The following is a 22,517-nucleotide window of genomic DNA, read 5'->3' as shown; positions in this document are numbered from 1 at the left end:
AGCGATAGTTACCCCACGGGTAAGAGAGGATAGAGAAGGGGAAGGTTGAAACCATGGGAACTGAGAACTAAACAAACCATAAAAGAGCAGAAAAATAAGATATTGGCGGCGACACCAAAGGAAAAGATTAACGAAAAATAACGCGTACTACGAGAATTGGAATAAGGAGAGAGAGAGAGAGAAATAGAAAAAGGCGAGATGGAGAACTGTCAAACGGTACCGCCGAAAAAGGACAAGAGTGTGGTCTTGTGTCATGGCCGGCTCCGTAAGGGAACGAACCCATTAGCATGTGCCATAAGCGATAGACAGTCTAATCACTCTCCCTGATTAGTATATATGGCGGGCCCTTTGGCAAGAAATAGGATGAACTATCCCTAATAGGATAAACTTCTTTTTTTTTAAGAAATCCTTGGATAGATTATATGTACTGATTCTGTACATTCCATCATTACCCGAATTCATCATCGTTATTATTTCAAATTGAACAAGAGACTAAATTTTAATTTATTTTCAGTACATCTACATATGTACACAATAAACTATTTTCACCGCAAACCATCGGATAAACAAATTTATTTATCAACAATGACGACATTTTAAATATTTTAAAGAGATAAATCAGATAGAACATGACTCAGAAACTTGTAATACTACTTTCCAGTTATCAGAAACATCAGGCTCGCCCGTACTTCCCAAACTTGCTAAACAAAATTTCCAAATATTCCACCACTGAATAATTAACTTCCACCACCATTTTGAATTGTGCTTAGGTTGATTAAAGTCTTGCAGTAATTTACTATATGGTGCTTGTGTAAGTGCTTCTACGGCTCTTTTAAGTAAGTAATTATACAGCTTTAATTATTATAGTCATAAAAAATTAAATATTGTTATTAATTAACATTTAATAGCTTTAACAATGTTTCAATTCAAACACTAAATAAAAGCTTCTCATAATTATAAGGGATTTCGTAATAAAATGCTGTAAATTGAATTGTCACTGAAAGCGGCAGTAGGTAAATGTTTATTAATGTTTATCTTTTATCTCTCTCACTCAGTTTTCTGTTTTGAGAGGGCGTAGGCTGCAAGAAAGCTGGTCCGCCTTACCACTTTCAGGTGTTCATCTACATTTAAAGAGTTCAACAACCGTAAGAAGAAAAACATAAGACTTCCTTGCACTTAATTTAATGCGCAGCATTTCAATTCAGATTGCTATACTTACAATTACTAGTAACTAAGAAATCTTTGAAATGCTCCCTAAAATTTTACTGCGCCATTGAAATGAATTATATCCTGTTCTAAGATTGATATATCGGAATTTAGGCAAACAGAGCACTGTGTTAAAATACCTTCACTTTTAAATTTAATTCAAAATAATTGAGTGGTATTTTGTCTAACCAGTTTTGACGAGTTTTTAGATTTATAACAGTAGCGTTTCTTTCCCACGAAAGTAATGTATTTATTTTAACTTTTAGTTCAAATTACTAAGTATTCACTTCACAACGTTTCCAAATTAAAATAATTCAACATCCATTGATAAGTATTTAATTTAAAACAGACAATTTAATTTAATAACCAAAGAATAAAAGTTCACAAAACTGCTAATTTTTAGCTCCATTTCATACTCCAGAATTGATGGAAAATCTTCTATAGAAGTCAGTCTACATCCCTAAAAACAGCGGGAAAGTAAGCTGTAAGCAATTCCAAAACCTCAAGCAAGATCAAAATCTTTCAGCAGTCTAACACATGTGCTTGGCAAATGCTCCGTAATCATGCTTCTAATTATTAGAAGACACCACAATACGGAACGCAACATAACAGAGCTGATGGATTACCTCGAAATGGTTAGCGCGATTGACGCTGATGGCTCCCAAAGATTTCAGGACATCCGAAGGACCATTATCCTATTGAAAGGTTGGAAAGCATTGAACTCGATAAATCCGAGAATGCCACAAGAGGAAGCAGGAAGTCTAGTAAAAATGCTTAGGCATTTTGAGAGGGAGGAAATTCCAAATAGAAGGTCTATGGTTCATGCAAGAACTTCCACTTTTTCCAATGGTTTTAACTTATTGTTTATCGAAATAGATCGACCCTAAGTGTACAATCTAGCATTGGCTTTATTATTAACTATCAAGTACAGAAACAGCTGCATTCCAGTGAAATTAAGGAACAACTTCCACTTTTTCCAGTGGTTTTAACTTATTGTTTATCGAAATAGATCGACCCTAAGTGTACAATCTAGCATTGGCTTTATTATTAACTATCAAGTACAGAAACAGCTGCATTCCAGTGAAATTAAGGAACAACTTCCACTTTTTCCAGTGGTTTTAACTTATTGTTTATCGAAATAGATCGACCCTAAGTGTACAATCTAGCATTGGCTTTATTATTAACTATCAAGTACAGAAACAGCTGCATTCCAGTGAAATTAGGGAACAACTTCCACTTTTTCCATTTAGGCGCTGTGCCTGAACTTACTTGCATCCATTAACCAGTTCGGTGTGATACCATCTGCTACACTAGACTTCTCTATCTAAATTTGTAGCTGAGCGGATTGGAACGGTAAGCAAAATGTTCTTAAAACACCACATATGTGGTTTTTAGGTCAAGATAAGAATGACGCATTTAAGTTTATTTCTATGGATTAGATCCTGTTTGTAGTTGTTCTAAATAAGAATTATAAACGTGTAAACAAGAAGTTTGTAAAGTATGCTATGTATAACAATTGCATGCCTTTTGCGTGCTCCTAAGAGGAGTAATTTCCGTCCAAATTGCTAATCGTAGTAAACAACTTACCGTTCACTAATCTATAAGATATTAAGAGCAATTAAATGTTTGGAAAACGTGGCTATACTTTAGGTATGAAAGTTGTTATGCAAGATGTTTTTCTTAATAATGATTAATGATGAAGCCAAAGAGTTATCAAATTTAAGATAATCAAAGATAATGAAAAGAAACAAAAAAGTATTCAAAGTTGGGTAAGAAATTTAATGAGTACATTTGAAGTAAAATGTTGATTATAAGTCATTTAGACTATGACTAGGTAGATGATGTGCTAGGTACCATGTACTAGAGTATAAAAGTTCCCCTATCACTTGTTTTTGCCTAATTATCTTAATTATACAATTTGCGTTAAATATGTCTCTTGAATGATTAGCTTTGTCGTTACGGTAATATTTTTTTAATTATATTTATTTTTAAGAAAAATTTCCATAATGTACTAGCTTTAAATAAAGTACTAATAATCAGCACAACAATCAACTAATAATAACATTGCTTAACGTATGGGGTAACAATTGTTTACATTTATTAGGCCAAATAAACAGTTAAATTTAACACTTAGGACAGATTTTGTTTATTTGCTGGATGGTTGAAAGAGGGTTGTATGATTTAGGAGGGAGCGATCAAGCGGGAGAGAGGGGGTAAGCGCTTTGAACTGTTCTTTACTTTGCAATTGTGGATTGTCTATATATATATGGCAAGCTATTATAGCCTCTCTATCACAACAAACGCGTTCTAGTTCTCTGTCAGAGTGCGTGTACATTTTGGTCACCTGTGTTTGACAAGTTTGCTTTTCCTTTTATTTCTGCCCCTTTACTGTTCAGTTACTGTTGCCGAAAATTCTTGTTGAGGTTAGTATAATCTTATTTATCTTTTACTAGTGGCACTTGTAGTAATTTTTCGAATTATTTTAGCACATTTATTAGTTATGGGAAGTCCGATCTAAATTAAATACTAAAGTAAATCCTATTCTTTTAGGGGGGATTTATATTTATCTACCGATGAGGTGTCGTGGACGGAGGCGAATATTAATCAAAAATGTTTTTCTAAATAAAATTACTATGGCCAAAACCGGTAATCGAACCTAGGACGACACAAAACATCTAGTTGTGTGGGCTTTGACTCTAACCACTCGGCTACCTTCGAGCCTTAGTTCTGATTCAAATAATTTCGTGTATTAAAATATATTTTATAAAGTTTGTTTTACAGGTTTCAAATAATAGTCCTGTAATAATAAATGAAGTACATGAATTATTAAGTTAAACAAAAATCTGATTAAATAATTGCTATTTACGTTTAGTAGATTTTTGCAAAATTTTGTGGAAAATCATTTTAAAACAGCTTCTACATCAATACAAAGGAAACTAAAATCATAATTCTCTTATAAGTGTAGGTTTATTGTAGCGAACCAGTGATTTGGGCAAATTAGGTAATGGTGAAAATTCTTAGTAAAAAGGGCAATTGTCAAAATTAAAGTGATCCATTTCAGAATGAAGCCTTCTTTGAAAACAATAATCGTTTATTGGTATAAAAACTCTGACTGATTGAAAGCGAACTAGGAGAAAAGTGCTTATTGGAAACTGAAATTGGTCGCTTAATAACTATTCCAATTAGACCTCATAAGAGTAACTCAAATTTTCTACACAATCCTGATGAATGAATGAAAATCTGAAATCGGCCAGAATGAATGTAAATAATCATACATAAAGAATATCATAGAAAAAGAATTATTCTTCAATAATTTAGCAGATTTATCTCGAAACATTTCATTGTATTCTACTCGATAGTATTATAAATTCTAAAAGAAACCGCTCCCTTTTATAATTTCAGCTAATGTGTTATACCAAATTGTGTTTGTGTATATAACGAGCAGGAGCTAAACTTTCTTGCAAGCTGTGGATGCTCTTGAGACTCATTGAATCCTACTTTAAAATCTTGGAACATTGCATTATTAGAAACAGAAATCGTTTAGAATTGAATAAATGTTTTGAAACCCTTAGAATATCTAGTAACTATATTTTAATATTATATTTGTTAACTTGGAAAGAAACCTTACATAAACTAGCAGAGATAAGTTTATCCATAATTCAAAACTTAAGAGTTCCCTTTGTTCTAGCCTCTTTGATCAGTAACATTTTTTTAAACATATTATAGGCTATGTCTACGACACTAAAATTAGACCGAAGGTGCCTGTAGTAAGTAGCATTAGTACTGCATGATTCTCCCAAAAAAACTAAATAGAAATTTGGTTCACCAGAAATCCGTTTATGTATAATATAATGTATAAGTAACATATAATAATATAATGAGATCTATATAGTTCTTTTGGTTTTCTTTAAAGACGGTAAATTAATTAAATAGTAATGAATGAATATGTATTTAGTTATCGTTAATTAAAAACAATATCCGTACATTTTTAATTGCATGTTAGTATAAATAACATGAGAAGAAAAGATGAAAACATCTCATTAGAAGTTCTCTACGAAATGTATTGAAGGCTCTACCTTCTCATAAGGAGGTTACCGGCTTACAAAACTTTCAAAAATGGCATTGAACAAAACTGATCATTCATCTCTACCATTAACTTTCATTGAAGAAGACCCTTCAGCTTCGTGGAAGTAAAAAAAAAAAAAAGGATACAGAATACCCTCTCTTTTGTAACCGAAAGACCGCGAAAACTCCAACTCCTTAAGACGCCTATGAGCATTACAAAAATCAAAATAAATAAATGGTACATCAATTCTAGACACTTATAAAAGTAATTAAGTAATTCCAAGAACATGAGATTACACCAACTAAGCATTCTTGCCTGGGAAACCACGTCATTGTATTTTCAGATTTAGGAATTAATTCACCTTCAAGTTTGGAAAATCCTTTATGACGTTTAGTATTTTGTCTAAAACAACTAAGAAATCAACTACTTGTAACAAATGTATTTATAATTTTTCGATTGCTGATAAAAAAAAAAGAAGAAATTATTGAAAATTAGTAAATCTGCCCATTTTTTTTGACTCATTAAACTAAAACTATTTTACCCAAGGCAGCTGTGTTTATTGCCATCGATTAAGCACAGCTCTTTTAAGGAGGGCATTCTGTTCTGCAAAAAGATGGAGTTAACGAGGATGTGGGGCATCTCATAGATACCGGTAAATTAAATTCCATAGAATATAGAAAGCTATAAACATTGGTTCTACTTAGATTAAACGCCACTTACTAAAAAATACTAACGTCGCTGCGATTTCTGGTATCAACAATTCTAAAAAAAAAGGGAGTTTATTGACCTAGAATGAACAAGTGGTTTTGAACTTCAGCTGCTACTACTGATTAACGACAATTTCCCCCTCTACCATTCGTGTTGGAATTTTAGTAATCTTGTACATGTCTTCCTGCATCAACGCCAACTGTCTGATCCTATATTGTATCACTTATTACAAGATAAAAACAAAAAATCTGCAATGGCTAGCTCAAAAAAATAAAAACGAATTGTGTTAAACATTTTCTACGTGAAAATAGAAATACTTATTTACATTAAGTATCGGAGTTAATTCAACGTATTTATTTATATAAACACATTTAGAAATGAAAACATAGATTAAATAAAATTTGTGTCCTTAATAATGGATGAAGGAAACACAAAAAAAAGCGCCGTGATAAAATGTAAATTAGTCTTAGTTGTTCAGTTACGGCCTGGATACAAAAACAGAGCTATTACAAAACATTACTCGTTCCCTGAGCCACCCAAAAAAAGCGAGACAAGTATGGAGCACTATAATCACATTTTCTCCGAGCCATCATCATCAGTAAGTAAATAAAATAATTGTCTTCTTTGTCAGTAGTAGCATTGTGCATCATGAATAGCATCGAAAGGTATAATAAATCCACTTTCCAGAACGGACTTACAAAAAACTGGGTTATTGCATCACGATAGTGATCCAGTTTATTTCGTCGCTTCTCTTCCTAATGAGTTAATAAAAGACAGAACGACCTAACTTTGTGTATACGATGGCGAAAAGAGAACGTAAACACTTTAGTCATCGCAGCTTCATTAGAAAGTTAAAAATAAGACATTGGCTTAACATTTGATTTTCATTGCTGGAGATGCGAATTACAAGTGAAATTTTTATTTATTTATTTATTTGCCTTGCCCCATACGAGTTTGGGTACAATAATACAAAAGTATACAATAATAATAGCTTTACAATAGTATAACCAAATATGAAATTTGAAACTGTTATTAGATTAGTAAATACGAGGGTCGTTTGAAAAGTCCGTGCAAAGTCAGAGAGATAGCACTACTGGCGCGTATCGAGGTTATGTTTAGTTAGTAGCATCTCTTGGAAGAACACACACCAAGTTACAGCCAGATCGGTCTATTTCTTTGTGTTTGGCATTCGTTTGAGAAGCCACAGGAATGTTTTTTACTGGCCAAAAACTCTGGTTTATTGAAATTGCTGTGTTACAAGGAGCATTATCGTGAAGCAAACACCCACTTGTTCTTAATGTTTGGTCTCACACGAATGACCCTTTTTCGAAGTTTTTCGAAGAACCTCTCGGTAAAAGTGTTGATTGATCGTTTGACCTTGAGGTAGAAACACTTTGTGGACGATTACGTGGATATCGAAAAAACAAATCAGCATGCATTTGATCTTCGACTTCGCCATCCTTGCTTTTTTTTGGGGTCTTGGAGTGGTTGAAGTGTGCCACTCCATGCTCTGGCGCTTGGTTTCTGGGTCGTATTCAAACACCCAAGACTCGTTACCAGTAATGACACTTTCCAGAAATAAATACCTAAGCTTATTGTTATTTTAAGGAGCTTTATTGGTTGAGGTCACTTGAGTCTCTTCAGCCTTTTTCAGTATTCTATCGTTACAAATAGCATTGTTCGCCATCAAGGGCGGCTCTAGCTCGTGTAGCGCCCGTGTGCAATGAAACCCTGGCGCCCCCTAGGCCTGATCCCCCCCCCCCCGGCTATAACTATTAACTAAGTTATCGCGTTTGATAACTGCCGCCACCGCGCTGGCTGGCCGCTTCTGTCATATCATTGTTGTACCATGATGGTCCAAGACGATACTCTTAGCTGTCTCAGGGAGCGCCGCGGCGCCCGTGTGCATTGCACACCCTGCACTATAGGTTAAGCCGCCCCTGTTCGCCATCAATATAGTGAGCTATAAAAAGCTTCAATTAAGAAAAATAAAACTACGGACAGACAGAACTTTGAGATCTCCGCAAAGAAGTGCAGTTCACTAACCATGCGGTATAATTCCTTTTCTTTACATCTTTTTTAAAGTGTAATTTACTCTTTAAAAGTTATTTATTGCGCTCAACTGAAACAGCTGACGGAATAAGAAAGTACATACTGTTGCAATGACCGCTTTCCTAGGCCAAGTCCAAGGATGCCAGCGTTATTCAAGAAATAGAGTGAACTTATGATATAGACTCTCTCTTCTAAAATGCCATTTTTTAAAGAACTATTTTAGTTTGGAATCAAAATAAAAAATGAAACTCCAGATCAAAATCGTGAATATGAGGAAAGCTGAATTTATACCTTTTTTTGGTTATTTTTTTTTTTTAATTTTAGTAAAATTCAAAAAAGGCTCTAAGGATGCTCTTTAAACTAAATTTGTTTATAAATTGGAATATTGAATTTAAATTTATAGAACATTTTGTTCCATGAAGTAGAATAAAAAAAAAATGAATGAAATAATGTGAAAACATGTTGGCCAGAATATTTTTAAAAATAGCCATGAACCGGAAAATGACAATCACATGACCCTGAATTGAAAGATTTAAATATGTTCAAGTGGAATATCAAACGGAAATCCCTAAACCACCATTTTAAAGTGTAAAGTTGCAAATTCTTGTTTTTTTCTTTTTTAGCTTAGTTACCCCTCCCAACCACCAAGCAACAGTATTTTTAGATCATTATTCAAGCAGAAAAAAACAATAATAATAACAAGAAACCCAATCTCTAATGACGTTTTAGTTATCCTCGTTCCTAAACTTTTGGGGGGGGGGGGAATTGACGCTTTAGAGAATCCATACGTAAAAATTCGGAGAATAAGTTGAAATTCGCATTGCATCAAAACGATATTTATCTTGGAAAAGCAATAAGAGCTCCGATTTTGAAACTAAAACTAGCGAACTTAAATGCATTTATTAATTGGCCTAGCCATGTTAGGACATTTGGCCCCTTTCTACTTCATATTATTTATCATAATTTAAAAAAACATATTTAACTCTTTCTGTAGTTCATAAAAACCGTAAGTTACACCGGAATCATCTCAACAATCTGAGACACCCAGAACTTCGGTTATATTGGCGCTCTGGACAATGTGATTTTCTCTTAATAATTTCTGCTAATAATCTATTAGCTTGTGTCACTGCTAGAATTGAAGTTATTATATTTAATTACTACGTTAAAGTGTTTATTTCAATTAAAAGTTAATTACAAGGTTCACAGCAATCACTGAGACCAATTTAAAAGTAATCGTCAACTTCGTTCTTACCATAAATGGAGTTGCTTTCAGTATTTATTCAGAATAGTAACATGGCGTTCATAGCTTTCTTTCAGCACAACAAAATGATATAAGTTTTAGCCAAATATTTTTAGAAAATAAACAAAATATGAGTAAAACAAATCAGATAACTATGAAATAGTGATTGACAGACAACTAAGCTTGTTGTTATCAGTGGGGTACTTAATGATGCCTGAGTATTCGACAAGGTTTTTAGAACAGGCAGTATAATACTCGTACAATAATGCTAGGTATGTCATCCCTTCCTAATATAGAAAAGCTGAATTCTTTTGTATTTTATGAATAGCAGTCAGATTAACCTTCAAGATTTGGTTATAAGTGTCTGTTACGACCGAAAATTAAAATGTTGCTGCCTATTTGTTTTGTTAAGACCAGAAGTACTTGTGAATCTATAGATACGAAAGGGCATGTCCTAGATTTACAAATAACAAAGTAGAAAAGTAAAGTAATTGTCTATTTTTTCAGGCGGGCTTTACACCCAACTACCTAATTATGTAGGTGTCGTGGACGGAGGCGACTAGCAAACATACTTTACTATAAATTTCTCTTATTAACCATCAAATAAAATCCAAGACCTAAGACCGGGATCGTACCCAGTACCATTATACATATTAGCTTTGCAGGTCTCGCCTCTAACCGCTCGGCTACCCCTTGGCCTTTAACAATAAGTCATCCAATTTGCTGTTCCCAGAAACTGACTGACCATTAATTATTTTAACCCTGCGATATTCTGCTGCGTAGTAGGTGACAAGAATGGATGACCTTCAATACATTCCCCTAGTTAGGAAAGTACTCTTATATAAGAATAAGTCTGAGATTGATATTGTCAACAAAATGAATGCATTCTTCTAAAAAATTGACTAGATATCTTCGGATATTGCAAGTCGAATATATTCGTTAGAGGTGCTTGACTAGCTAGTACACATTTCCTTCCCAATTAGCTGTGAGTGAGTTTCGAGTGAGTCAAAATATTATTCGTTAAATCTGTGCGTCATCGAAAAAGTAAAATTTCTTTATTAATTTTATAATTAGGCAAAAACCAGCTACTTGTTTCTATACATTTGAATATTTGCAAACCTATAAGTAAAGCTTAGTGGTGCGATGAAGTCATACGTCTCTATCTCTTGACCTTATTCTAATAGATCACACGTCACGATATGCAATATATTGGTAAATAAAATTGCAATACTGTAATAAGTCTCTGGTCCAATTATTCAAGAAAATGTACTGATTCGAAAAACTTATGTTGCTCAATAAGGAACATTGTTTATCAAATTTATAAAATATATTATATATAATTAAATTACAAAATTATAAAGAGAAAAATGGATTTAAAACAAATTTAAAATTCATCAAAAGTAAATAAAATGAATAAATTATTTTACAGCTCTGAATATCCGTCAAAAAGGTCTAGTTCAACTTTAATGACAATCAATTACTTATTATGTAACATTTCTTAGACAATTTTCTTTCATAATTTGATAGACATCTTTAGAACTAAAAATATGCTATATTTTAAGATATTAATGTAAGATTTGTAAAGCTTAGTATATTCTTAAGTTTTAACTGATTATTTTGGTACTATTAATGATTTTTTTAATTTTGTAAACTGTAGAAGTAATTTAAATTTAATTTAAAGTATTGAAAATGTTTCATCTTTATAATCTGTTTAGAATCCCTTTAAGAATGAACAAACAAATTAGATCATAATAATAAAATCGGTGCAATTAGAAAAATGGAAATCCCGCTAGATAGTAATGGTAATGCAACAGAAATTACCAAAATTTACTTTCTTTAAGTAAAGGATTCTCTCATACGAGGCTCCAACAATTTTCTTAAGTGAAAATTATTTTAAGATAAATTGTGAGATTCGTTGTGCATTTTAATCAATTTTATATTTACCGAATAGATATTAAAAAACTCATTTGTTGTTTGTTCTTTATTGATATGAACATTTTTAAGCCATCGTTCAGAATGCCTCTTCATTGAAAAAAGTAATAAATCAAGTATCGATTTATTTTGTTTTAAATTTTCATAAACTAAAGCCAAATAGTTGTTATTGCTAGATGAAAAGAGATGGTCAACTTTTATTTTCCATATTGCAGTATTCCTAAATGAAAATTTATTTACTGTAACTTCCATATTCAAATAGTACATTCATTATTTTGTACACTAAGATGTTTGACATCATAATTTTATCTACTAAGTATTTGCACTTTAAAGTAAACCTTTAAGTAAAAAATATAATGCAAGTTGTATTGTATCAGATAACTCACTCAACTTGGTCGCAAATGTTTTTGGGCAGCCAACTCTACTGGACAGCCTTTATGTAATAAGTTAACCGTAACATGAACCATGTCTAATCCTGTTGCAATAATCTATTTTGCAATGTGCATACCTTCTCTTTTTTTTTTCCTCAAAAGAGTGCGGAACATGATGGCTATTTAATTAGTTACACAATGATTAGTACAAATAAATTCCTAGAATTTGAAGGTTAATCTTGAAGAATTATTTAATTTTCCTCAGTGTCCTTTTATGAATATTCATGCATATTTGCATGGAGTTTCATTAATCAGTGAAGGACTCGTTAGCACTGTAAGATTCCAACTATTTGGAATTTTCTAGTAAAAAGCTCCCAACAATTTTACTTAAATAGGTAAACTCATTACTTTTTTGTGGATAATTTTTATTTAAAACGTATTCCCCAGAAACTAAGCATTTCCTGTTAACATGTTAGTAAAATTCCTAATTGGGAGAAAATCAGGTAGGTAAAAGAAGAGCCATTTTATCAACTAAAAGGTTCAATTTTTTGTTTTGTAGCCAATGTTTTTTTTGGAAAAAACTCTTTAATTTGAATTGAAAGTCGTACTTGCATCAGATTTTTCAAAAACTATCCCAATGACCTTTTTTTAATCCTTATACTCAGTGGATAAATGTAGGTATATCTATGTATCATAGTGGCGTTGCAACCCTTGGTAGGAGACTCCTCGAAGAGTCTTATCTAGTTGTCTCTATTAGTTGTCCAGCTGTTTCTCCAATCGCGAGTTCATAGAAAATTTCTAACTCCGAATGCTACACCATCCAATCATCCGAGTGGGGATCTACCAACCTTCCTGATAGTACCCTTAGCTCTTCTTTCAGAATCCTCCTTATCATCTCACCTTTCTCCAGTCTTATCAAATGGAAACTTCATGAACGAGGATTACCTTAGCGAGAAGTGAAGATTAGCTTCTTTTTTTTTAATCTATTAAATATTTATGAGAGTCATATAGTATGTTGCCAAAATTCTAAGTCGTGTGAATCTTTGTAAAAAACTATTTTATAACTCCTTTCAATTTTAGTTTTATCTTTCTAATAATAATTAATTATTTTACAGAACGAAATGATGGCCAATAATTCGGAGATAATTGAATATTTCAATGGGAAGAATATATTCCTTACAGGAGCTACTGGATTTGTTGGTAAATTACTGATAGATCAACTTCTGAGAAAGTGTCAACCAAATAAATTATATTTACTGATTAGATCTAAAAAAGGTATTGAACCAGATAAGAGGCTTGAACAATTATTTCAAGAAGTTGTAAGTATTGTTATTTTTCTTTATTATTTGTTATTTAAATTGCTATAATCTTGCTATAATCTATATTATTGTTATTTAAAATATCTGTAATCGTTGCCACTCAGAACATTTGCATTATATTGGATGAGAACATCGTGAAACAAGAACAAATCTTCTCAATTTTTTTATTTGATAAAATAGTAAAATAATGGCGTACATGGCAGAGAAAGCCAGCACTTTGCTAATAAAATTTTTTGTAACAAATAAAAACTTAGCAGTTACACGTGAGCCTAAAACATGAGACTTTGAACTTACTAATCCACGTTTTTAGCCGCTACAACAAATGTGATCAATTTGCATTAGTAATTATTATCATCATTATTGAAAATTAATACCTCTATGTGGCTTGGAGACATACGAGTATAATTATAGTATTATAATACTAATTCTAAATACTTCATTGCTCTACTATCCTATTAGTTCTGATAATAAATAATTTAGTCCACAAACTTGCTATTATTTTATTTTTTTGTCTCACTTATTCTAAAATATATTTTTAAAAAAATATATTTCTGGAGAAAAGACATCATCGAGATTTGGCACAACCAAATAGTTCCTCGTTTGATAATTGTAAGTCAAAAATTTAAAAATTAAGGAGGATGCAGTAAAGAAACACAAACGTACGTTAAAGGCTTTGAGGAAATTGAAGGAAATGAAACTTTACATAATTACACATTATCAAACAATAATTAGTAGGTTTTCCTTTCCACTTCGTATAAAAGACATTTTTTAAAATATTAAAATGTTCTATATTTTTTTTTAATGTTTTCTAGTCACCTCGACTCTTAATTGCAATTAAAACACTCCCTCATTTTTTTTTTTCTAGAGATAATTAAAATCAGTCGTACCCGCTTTGACCACCATTCCCAACGAACCTCTTACGTTCTTTGTCACCTACGAACAAGTCAGTGAAATTCTTGAACGTTTTAACAATATAATTTAAACAATATATCATCCTGAACACTAAAGATTGTTCTCGTAATGTATGGAACTATTAATTATCACTTATATAAAGATTAAATCTGATTTGTTAGTAACAAGAATAGCTTTCACTGGCGGAGCAATGTATGTCACGGTAGATTGCCTTAAACAACTTTTCGTTTCAATGACAAAGAAGTTCAATGTTCATTTACAACCGCATAAGATTAATTGTATTTGGGGAAATCTAGATTACCTAGTTTGCTATTTAATCACTAGGTTGGAAGAGAACAGACATCTCATATTTAAACAATTGTTGATTATTAAAGTAAATTTATTGAATCTCTTTGTTCTATCATCAACAATCAAAATTTAATGTAAGGTAATTCTTAAAAATAATAATACTAGATGGGGATGAAGGAATGGATTAGCTAACTGAGCAGCGTACCTAGATTCCCACACCGCAATCCTAGATTCGAATCCATCTGACGGCCCTTAGTTTTGCTCTTTCTATGAGCTTCTTTCAGCTCACTGCCCTGTAGTATTGTTGAAAAGTGATGTATGTAAAGAGAGATCACGGTTCGGAAGCCGGTAGAGCACCGATAAAAGCTCTGAACATCAATTATCTAGGATATAGACTCGCGTTGAATAAAAAAATAAAAAAATTACGGCACTTATGATCTTACAGTTGATGCACAAAATAATAATAATAATTTTTGTATATTGTATATTTTATTATTTTTATATGATCAGTAGCTTTATTTCATAACCTTTTTTGCTCTGTCCTGCAATATATACTTAATTTAAGAATATAGAATAAGTTCTACATTCTTGGCCGACCGTCTAGTTGTCGTAGATAGATTCTAATCTCGCTCTGTATGCATGGCCTTTATTTACTGCACTTCTGAGACTAATCCTAGATACTTCTTACTTTTTACTCCAATATTCTATTGCTGTCATCAGTTAAAATAAACAGAAAACTATTGTAGTAATAAAGCTCAAATTAAAAAAAGGGTAGTAATAAAGCTCAAATTAAAAAAAGTGTAACCTCTTCCCCGAACCCCGATCATCATCCTCTGACCATAATATTGGAAAAGAAACTTCCAGTCTTAACTTTACAAAAGATTAAACTGAAAGATAACATCCGTTCCGAAAATCTCACTCTGTATTACAAGGAAAACAATCCAAAACTTACGGTAGCATATTTTTATTTCTAGGTCTATGAAAGATTAATAAAAGAAAAACCAGATATTCTCGAAAAAGTAGAATTAATCAATGGTGATCTATCCGAAAATGATTTAGGGATTAATGAAACATCTCTCACAACATTAATTGAAAATGTTAATGTGGTGATTCACGGTGGTGCAACTGTAAGATTTGATGAACATATTAAAATAGCTACAAAAATCAATGTTAAAGGAACAATGTCAATGATAAAACTTTGTCACCGCATTAAAAAATTAGAGGTAAATATTAAATCTTTATTAAGATGAATAAATTTACGAATTATTAGATCAATTCTAGTGGTTTGTAGTTCTATTCCTTGTTACATTCTTGTTTAAGGATTTTATTTAAATGCTTTGTATTGTTAAATATTGGGTTATGTAAAGAAAATTTAGTATTTCTTTTAAATGCAAATATTTTTTAGGCATTTGTTTACGTTTCTACTGCGTACTCTAACTGTCCATACATGGAAATAAAAGAGGAATTTTATGATCCACCTCTTACTTGCGACGAATTGTTACAACTTACTGACAAGTATAGTGATAACGAACTCGAAAAAATGACTGAGAAGTAAGTGAATTGGCTACATTTAATGAATAAAATACAAAATATTGTTAATATTTTATCTTTTTTGCACAATAATATTCACATTTTTCCATAGAATTATTGGAAAATGGCCCAACTCATATGTTTTTACAAAAGCTGTTGCTGAAAATGCTGTTAAAACATACGCTACAGGTCTACCAGTGAGTGTATTTCGACCAGCTATAAGTAAGTGTGACTTGTAAGTGATTATTTAATGAATTATGTGTATAAGTAAATTTATTTTATTATATGTAAGTGAATATTTGTAGTGTATCTTTCACAGACAAATTTTTTTTTTTTTTTACATAATCTGTACTTTATTTTCTCAGTTATTGGAACACTAAATGAACCAATACCCGGTTGGATAGATAACATTTACGGTCCAACAGGACTTCTTGCTGGGGTCGCAGTCGGTGTGGTTAGAGTGATACACACTGACCCGAATGCTAAGGCTGATATTGTACCTGCAGACATGGTTGCTAGTGCTATAGTTGCAGCAGCATATAAAACAAAACTGATGGGGTGAGCATTATTGACTTTAATTTTAATTATTATAAGCTTATTAGAAGTATTAAAATTGTTTAAACTGCAACTTGATTATTTCATTTCTTGTTACTGTTGAAGAGATGTAAATTGTTTTTCCTTAATTGAGAATTGTTTTCTTTCAGACCTACAAATGAAATTCCAATATACAACTACGTAACGGCGAAGGAAAATCCAATAACTTGGTCAGACTATTTAGAAAACACATCGAGGATTGGTAAAAAAATGCCTTTAGAAAAATCAGTTTGGAAATTTTCCTGTACTCTCCAGCCAAATCCTTTTCTATTTGCTTTGTACTCATTTTTCTTACACTTCATTCCAGCAGCACTTGCTGATATTGTATTGCTTTTGCTAAACAAAAAAACAGGGTATTTATTTTTATTAAAAATGTCATAAAATCTTTTTAATTTATTCCAATCAAATTTCTTAAATAAATTCTTGTATTTCAGGGCATTGAAAGTCTTTAAGAAGGGTGGTAAATTTATGAAAGTCTTATCATATTTTAGTACAAGAACTTGGAAATTTTCGAATAATAATGTACTAGCATTGTGGAACGGAATGAATAAAGTAGATAAACAATTGTTTAATTTCAATATGCAATCTGTAGATTGGTACGAATATTTTAGAACTGCCGTACCTGGTGTGAGATTGTATATCTTTAAAGAATCTTCTGATAATATTCCAATTGCAAGAAGAAAATATAAGAGGTAAGTTCAGTAACACTCTTTAATCTAATTTAACATGACTGCTACGGAACTTTTCTCCGGTCTAAGAAGCCAATTTAATTTTATCATATTATATTATCAAGAACTTTAATTATAGTACTACGAGATAACTCGTAGTTGGCGTCCTAAGCAAGTAAACAACCTACAAGATATCTCGTAGTTGGCTGTCAACTTGTTAATAAATATTATTTATTAAAAGTTAAACTGCAAAGAGGTTTCTTAGCGTAACTTATTCCACCTTTGCCCATATTCTCCATTCACTAAAGGCCACCCATTAAATCTTCTCCATCTCCGTCTAGGTCTGTTCCGACTTATTACTCCCGCTGAATAACCTTATTATAAAGTCATTATTTTTAACTTACTTATCTATTTCATTATTATTATTTTTTTTGGAGGGATCCCAACCCAAGCGTCCATCTCTATGTTCTATCATTGAGTGAAACAGCCAAACTGTCCTGATCTTGCCATTAAGGTGATAAAATGCCAATATGATAGCTCAGTATTGATTGGGGAACATGACCCTCAAGAAGAAATGGGTTATTAAATTGAGAAATGTAAAATAAAACTCAATTATACCCTACTTAAAAAATATGATCGCAGTGTGTGTGTGTACTCTTTGTAATCATAAAGAGGTGTCGAGGATTTGCTTTGTATTATTAGGTAGCGTGTCCAGTATTTCTGGATAAAATGTTAAATGAAGGAAATAGATCTTATCTAGAAGATATGAATCTAATGAAGAGGTGTACATTGAGGGATCATCAAGATATAAGTGTATTCCCTTTAACAAAGAGAAGTCATTGGGGAGCACTCTGGGATGAGACAATATTTGAGACTTTGTTCGTTCTGAGAAGACTCCAATTAACGTAGGCACATAAAACAGAAAAACTTGAGTAACCTATGTCTAATAAACTGAACTAAATAATTAAAACAACAAAGTATATGACTGCTTTACCTGGGCACTTCTCTGGTTAGCAGTTCAAGAATTTGTTGTTTTGCTATGAATGCGGACCAGCCTAGCTACTAACGCTTTCGATGAATTATCCATCCTAGAATATCTTTGTCGAATGTAAATCATAAGCTCAAACGAATCAATTAATAATAATGAATTTAAGGAATTATAAAATATAATTTCATATTTTAACTTTGTACTTTCTTTTGTTGCAGGCAAAGTTTGATACAAACAACCATTTTAACATTGCTCTACGGATTTCTAGCAATATTACTTTGGAAATGGACATCCAATGTTTATACACTATTAAAGTCTTGAAGAGTGTTCAATATATTTTAAATACTAAAATGTACTTTTATTTTCATGTATGGATTTCTGTTAAAGACCTTTAGGAGCGAACTTCTTATGTTTGAAGCTTATTTGCATTAGAATGCTCAATATCTGAAAAGATCTATTCGTTTTTTTTTTAAAAAAAATCATAAATTTTAATTTTAAATAATTACAAAAATTTTGAAGCACTTGAGTACACCTTAAGTTTACAAAAATTTTGAAACACCTGTGTGTACACCTTAGAAGGTCCCCTTAGAGCTATTTCCAAACTACAGGGTGCGATAGAAGGACTGTAAAGGGGAGACATAGCTCTCCCCTATCTTACCGAACACTCGATTAACTTTCATTATTATTTAATTTCAGTGATAATAAATTAACTTAATGTATCTTAGGCCTAACAATTACAGGTTTAATTCCATACCTACCCGTTACCCCAAGAGTTATGCAATGGTAACTTTCACTGTATTTTTTTTAGGGGGTAATACTAGAGAGTAAGATCAAATTAAAGGATCTTATTCCGGATCCCTGTGTGTACTTCAAATACGTAGAGTGAGTATGATGAGATACGTAAAAAATGAGTGTGATGCGATTGGATTTTTTTTCCTACATATAATTACCAAAAAACATCTCCGTTGTTAACAAAAATTTTGAAACACTTGTATACTCCTTTAATTGTTTACAAAAATTTTGAAACACTTGTGTACACCTTAAGTTGTTTACAAAAATTTTGAAACACTTGTATACATACACCTTAAGTTGTTTACAAACATTTTGAAACACTTGTGTACACCTTAAGTTGTTTACAAAAATTTTGAAACACTTGTGTACACCTTAAGTTGTTTACAAAAATTTTGAAACACTTGTATACATACACCTTAAGTTGTTTACAAACATTTTGAAACACTTGTGTACACCTTAAGTTGTTTACAAAAATTTTGAAACACTTGTGTACACCTTAAGTTGTTTACAAAAATTTTGAAACACTTGTATACACCTTAAGTTGTTTACAAACATTTTGAAACACTTGTGGTACACCTTAAGTTGTTTACAAAAATTTTGAAACACCTGTGTACACCTTAGAAGGCCTCCTTAAAGCTATTTCCAAACTACAGGGTGCGATAGAGGGACTGTAAAGGGGAGGCATAGCTCTCCCCTATCTTACCGAACACTCGATTAACTTTCATTATTATTTAATTTCAGTGATAATAAATTAACTTAATGTATCTTAGGCCTAACAATTACAGGTTTAATTCCATACCTACCCGTTACCCCAAGAGTTATGCAATGGTAACTTTCACTGTATTTTTTTTAGGGGGTAATACTAGAGAGTAAGATCAAATTAAAGGATCTTATTCCGGATCCCTGTGTGTACTTCAAATACGTAGAGTGAGTATGATGAGATACGTAAAAAATGAGTGTGATGCGATTGGATTTTTTTTCCTACATATAATTACCAAAAAACATCTCCGTTGTTAACAAAAATTTTGAAACACTTGTATACTCCTTTAATTGTTTACAAAAATTTTGAAACACTTGTGTACACCTTAAGTTGTTTACAAAAATTTTGAAACACTTGTATACATACACCTTAAGTTGTTTACAAACATTTTGAAACACTTGTGTACACCTTAAGTTGTTTACAAAAATTTTGAAACACTTGTGTACACCTTAAGTTGTTTACAAAAATTTTGAAACACTTGTATACACCTTAAGTTGTTTACAAACATTTTGAAACACTTGTGGTACACCTTAAGTTGTTTACAAAAATTTTGAAACACCTGTGTACACCTTAGAAGGCCTCCTTAAAGCTATTTCCAAACTACAGGGTGCGATAGAGGGACTGTAAAGGGGAGGCATAGCTCTCCCCTATCTTACCGAACACTCGATTAACTTTCATTATTATTTAATTTCAGTGATAATAAATTAACTTAATGTATCTTAGGCCTAACAATTACAGGTTTAATTCCATACCTACCCGTTACCCCAAGAGTTATGCAATGGTAACTTTCACTGTATTTTTTTTAGGGGGTAATACTAGAGAGTAAGATCAAATTAAAGGATCTTATTCCGGATCCCTGTGTGTACTTCAAATACGTAGAGTGAGTATGATGAGATACGTAAAAAATGAGTGTGATGCGATTGGATTTTTTTTCCTACATATAATTACCAAAAAACATCTCCGTTGTTAACAAAAATTTTGAAACACTTGTATACTCCTTTAATTGTTTACAAAAATTTTGAAACACTTGTGTACACCTTAAGTTGTTTACAAAAATTTTGAAACACTTGTATACATACACCTTAAGTTGTTTACAAACATTTTGAAACACTTGTGTACACCTTAAGTTGTTTACAAAAATTTTGAAACACTTGTGTACACCTTAAGTTGTTTACAAAAATTTTGAAACACTTGTATACATACACCTTAAGTTGTTTACAAACATTTTGAAACACTTGTGTACACCTTAAGTTGTTTACAAAAATTTTGAAACACTTGTGTACACCTTAAGTTGTTTACAAAAATTTTGAAACACTTGTATACACCTTAAGTTGTTTACAAACATTTTGAAACACTTGTGGTACACCTTAAGTTGTTTACAAAAATTTTGAAACACCTGTGTACACCTTAGAAGGCCTCCTTAAAGCTATTTCCAAACTACAGGGTGCGATAGAGGGACTGTAAAGGGGAGACATAGCTCTCCCCTATCTTACCGAACACTCGATTAACTTTCATTATTATTTAATTTCAGTGATAATAAATTAACTTAATGTATCTTAGGCCTAACAATTACAGGTTTAATTCCATACCTACCCGTTACCCCAAGAGTTATGCAATGGTAACTTTCACTGTATTTTTTTTAGGGGGTAATACTAGAGAGTAAGATCAAATTAAAGGATCTTATTCCGGACCCCTGTGTGTACTTCAAATACGTAGAGTGAGTATGATGAGATACGTAAAAAATGAGTGTGATGCGATTGGATTTTTTTTCCTACATATAATTACCAAAAAACATCTCCGTTGTTAACAAAAATTTTGAAACACTTGTATACTCCTTTAATTGTTTACAAAAATTTTGAAACACTTGTGTACACCTTAAGTTGTTTACAAAAATTTTGAAACACTTGTATACATACACCTTAAGTTGTTTACAAACATTTTGAAACACTTGTGTACACCTTAAGTTGTTTACAAAAATTTTGAAACACTTGTGTACACCTTAAGTTGTTTACAAAAATTTTGAAACACTTGTATACATACACCTTAAGTTGTTTACAAACATTTTGAAACACTTGTGTACACCTTAAGTTGTTTACAAAAATTTTGAAACACTTGTGTACACCTTAAGTTGTTTACAAAAATTTTGAAACACTTGTATACACCTTAAGTTGTTTACAAACATTTTGAAACACTTGTGGTACACCTTAAGTTGTTTACAAAAATTTTGAAACACCTGTGTACACCTTAGAAGGCCTCCTTAAAGCTATTTCCAAACTACAGGGTGCGATAGAGGGACTGTAAAGGGGAGGCATAGCTCTTCCCTATATTACCGAACACTTTCGATTAATAGGGACATTTTGAAAAGCTCGTAGTAGCCACTTTAAATGTTATTTCTTTTTCATTCGCACAGGAGGATTACCTCTAATGAAGAGTAGAACTTCGAAGAAATTGTCAAGATTGTCTAACTCTTTAAATTCTGACCCTTTTTGTTCATTAAACAGTTTCTGAACCAAATGGTTTTCTCTTCTCATTATTTTCGGTTAAAGGGGTTATTAAATATATTCCAAGATTGAAAGAACTTGGTTTGGAAGAAGTTCTTTTGTAAGCAATCAATTTTGTGTTCTCGTAATGTCCAATCAGTACTTAAGAAAGGTGTTCCTTATTCAGAATAATTTCTAATTAACCAAAAATAAAAAAGACAAATTATTGTAATGGAAACTGTTGATTTCAAGTGATATTTATTCTTTCTTAAAAAAAAAAAAAATGGTTTTTATGTGATTATATAACTATAAGATTTCTAAACTTAATAATAAGTTAATCAACATTTCAATATACTAGTCAGAATAACTTTAAAATCATTATAAAATGAAACTTGTAAGATATAAAAACCTGAATTTAAATTTTTTGTTTGTTTTTTTAATTAGTAAATAAAATTTGTTATCATTATAAAATAATGGACTGATTCCTATTCCTATCTAGCTGCTTGATTTCAATAAGATCTAGGTTATTGCAAAAATATTATAGTTATAAAGAAGGATTTGCAGTATATTATAAAGAAAATTTTATCTTTCATAGAAAAAGAGAAAGCAAA

At 31.6% G+C, this 22,517-nt stretch overlaps 1 protein-coding gene across 1 annotated transcript; it reads left to right on the top strand.

The window, feature by feature from the left end:
• Window positions 1-3,486: 3,486 nt before the first annotated feature.
• Window positions 3,487-18,804, top strand: LOC141454821 (fatty acyl-CoA reductase wat-like). Its single transcript, XM_074129481.1, has 9 exons — window positions 3,487-3,629; window positions 12,691-12,894; window positions 15,069-15,317; window positions 15,500-15,645; window positions 15,737-15,846; window positions 15,990-16,182; window positions 16,329-16,571; window positions 16,653-16,910; window positions 18,093-18,804. Exons 2-9 carry the CDS (start codon window positions 12,697-12,699, stop codon window positions 18,193-18,195), a joined length of 1,500 nt encoding a protein of 499 aa, XP_073985582.1. The 5' UTR covers window positions 3,487-3,629; window positions 12,691-12,696; the 3' UTR covers window positions 18,196-18,804.
• Window positions 18,805-22,517: the final 3,713 nt, after the last annotated feature.

The sequence above is a fragment of the Rhodnius prolixus genome, unplaced genomic scaffold (assembly GCF_049639745.1).
Source record: "Rhodnius prolixus isolate KJV_2025 unplaced genomic scaffold, Rpr scaffold_9, whole genome shotgun sequence".
Classification (NCBI taxonomy): Eukaryota; Metazoa; Arthropoda; class Insecta; order Hemiptera; family Reduviidae; genus Rhodnius; species Rhodnius prolixus.
Note: the sequence above shows the minus strand (reverse complement) of the source record. Positions and strands in the feature narration are given on the sequence as shown.

Coding starts and splice junctions, on each gene's coding strand:
- LOC141454821 (XM_074129481.1), top strand. CDS start 12,697: ATGATGGCCAATAATTCGGAGATAATTGAATATTTCAATGGGAAGAAT. Junction 15,847..15,989: donor TGTATTTCGACCAGCTATAA/GTAAGTGTGACT, acceptor TTATTTTCTCAG/TTATTGGAACACTAAATGAA. Junction 16,911..18,092: donor GCAAGAAGAAAATATAAGAG/GTAAGTTCAGTA, acceptor CTTTTGTTGCAG/GCAAAGTTTGATACAAACAA.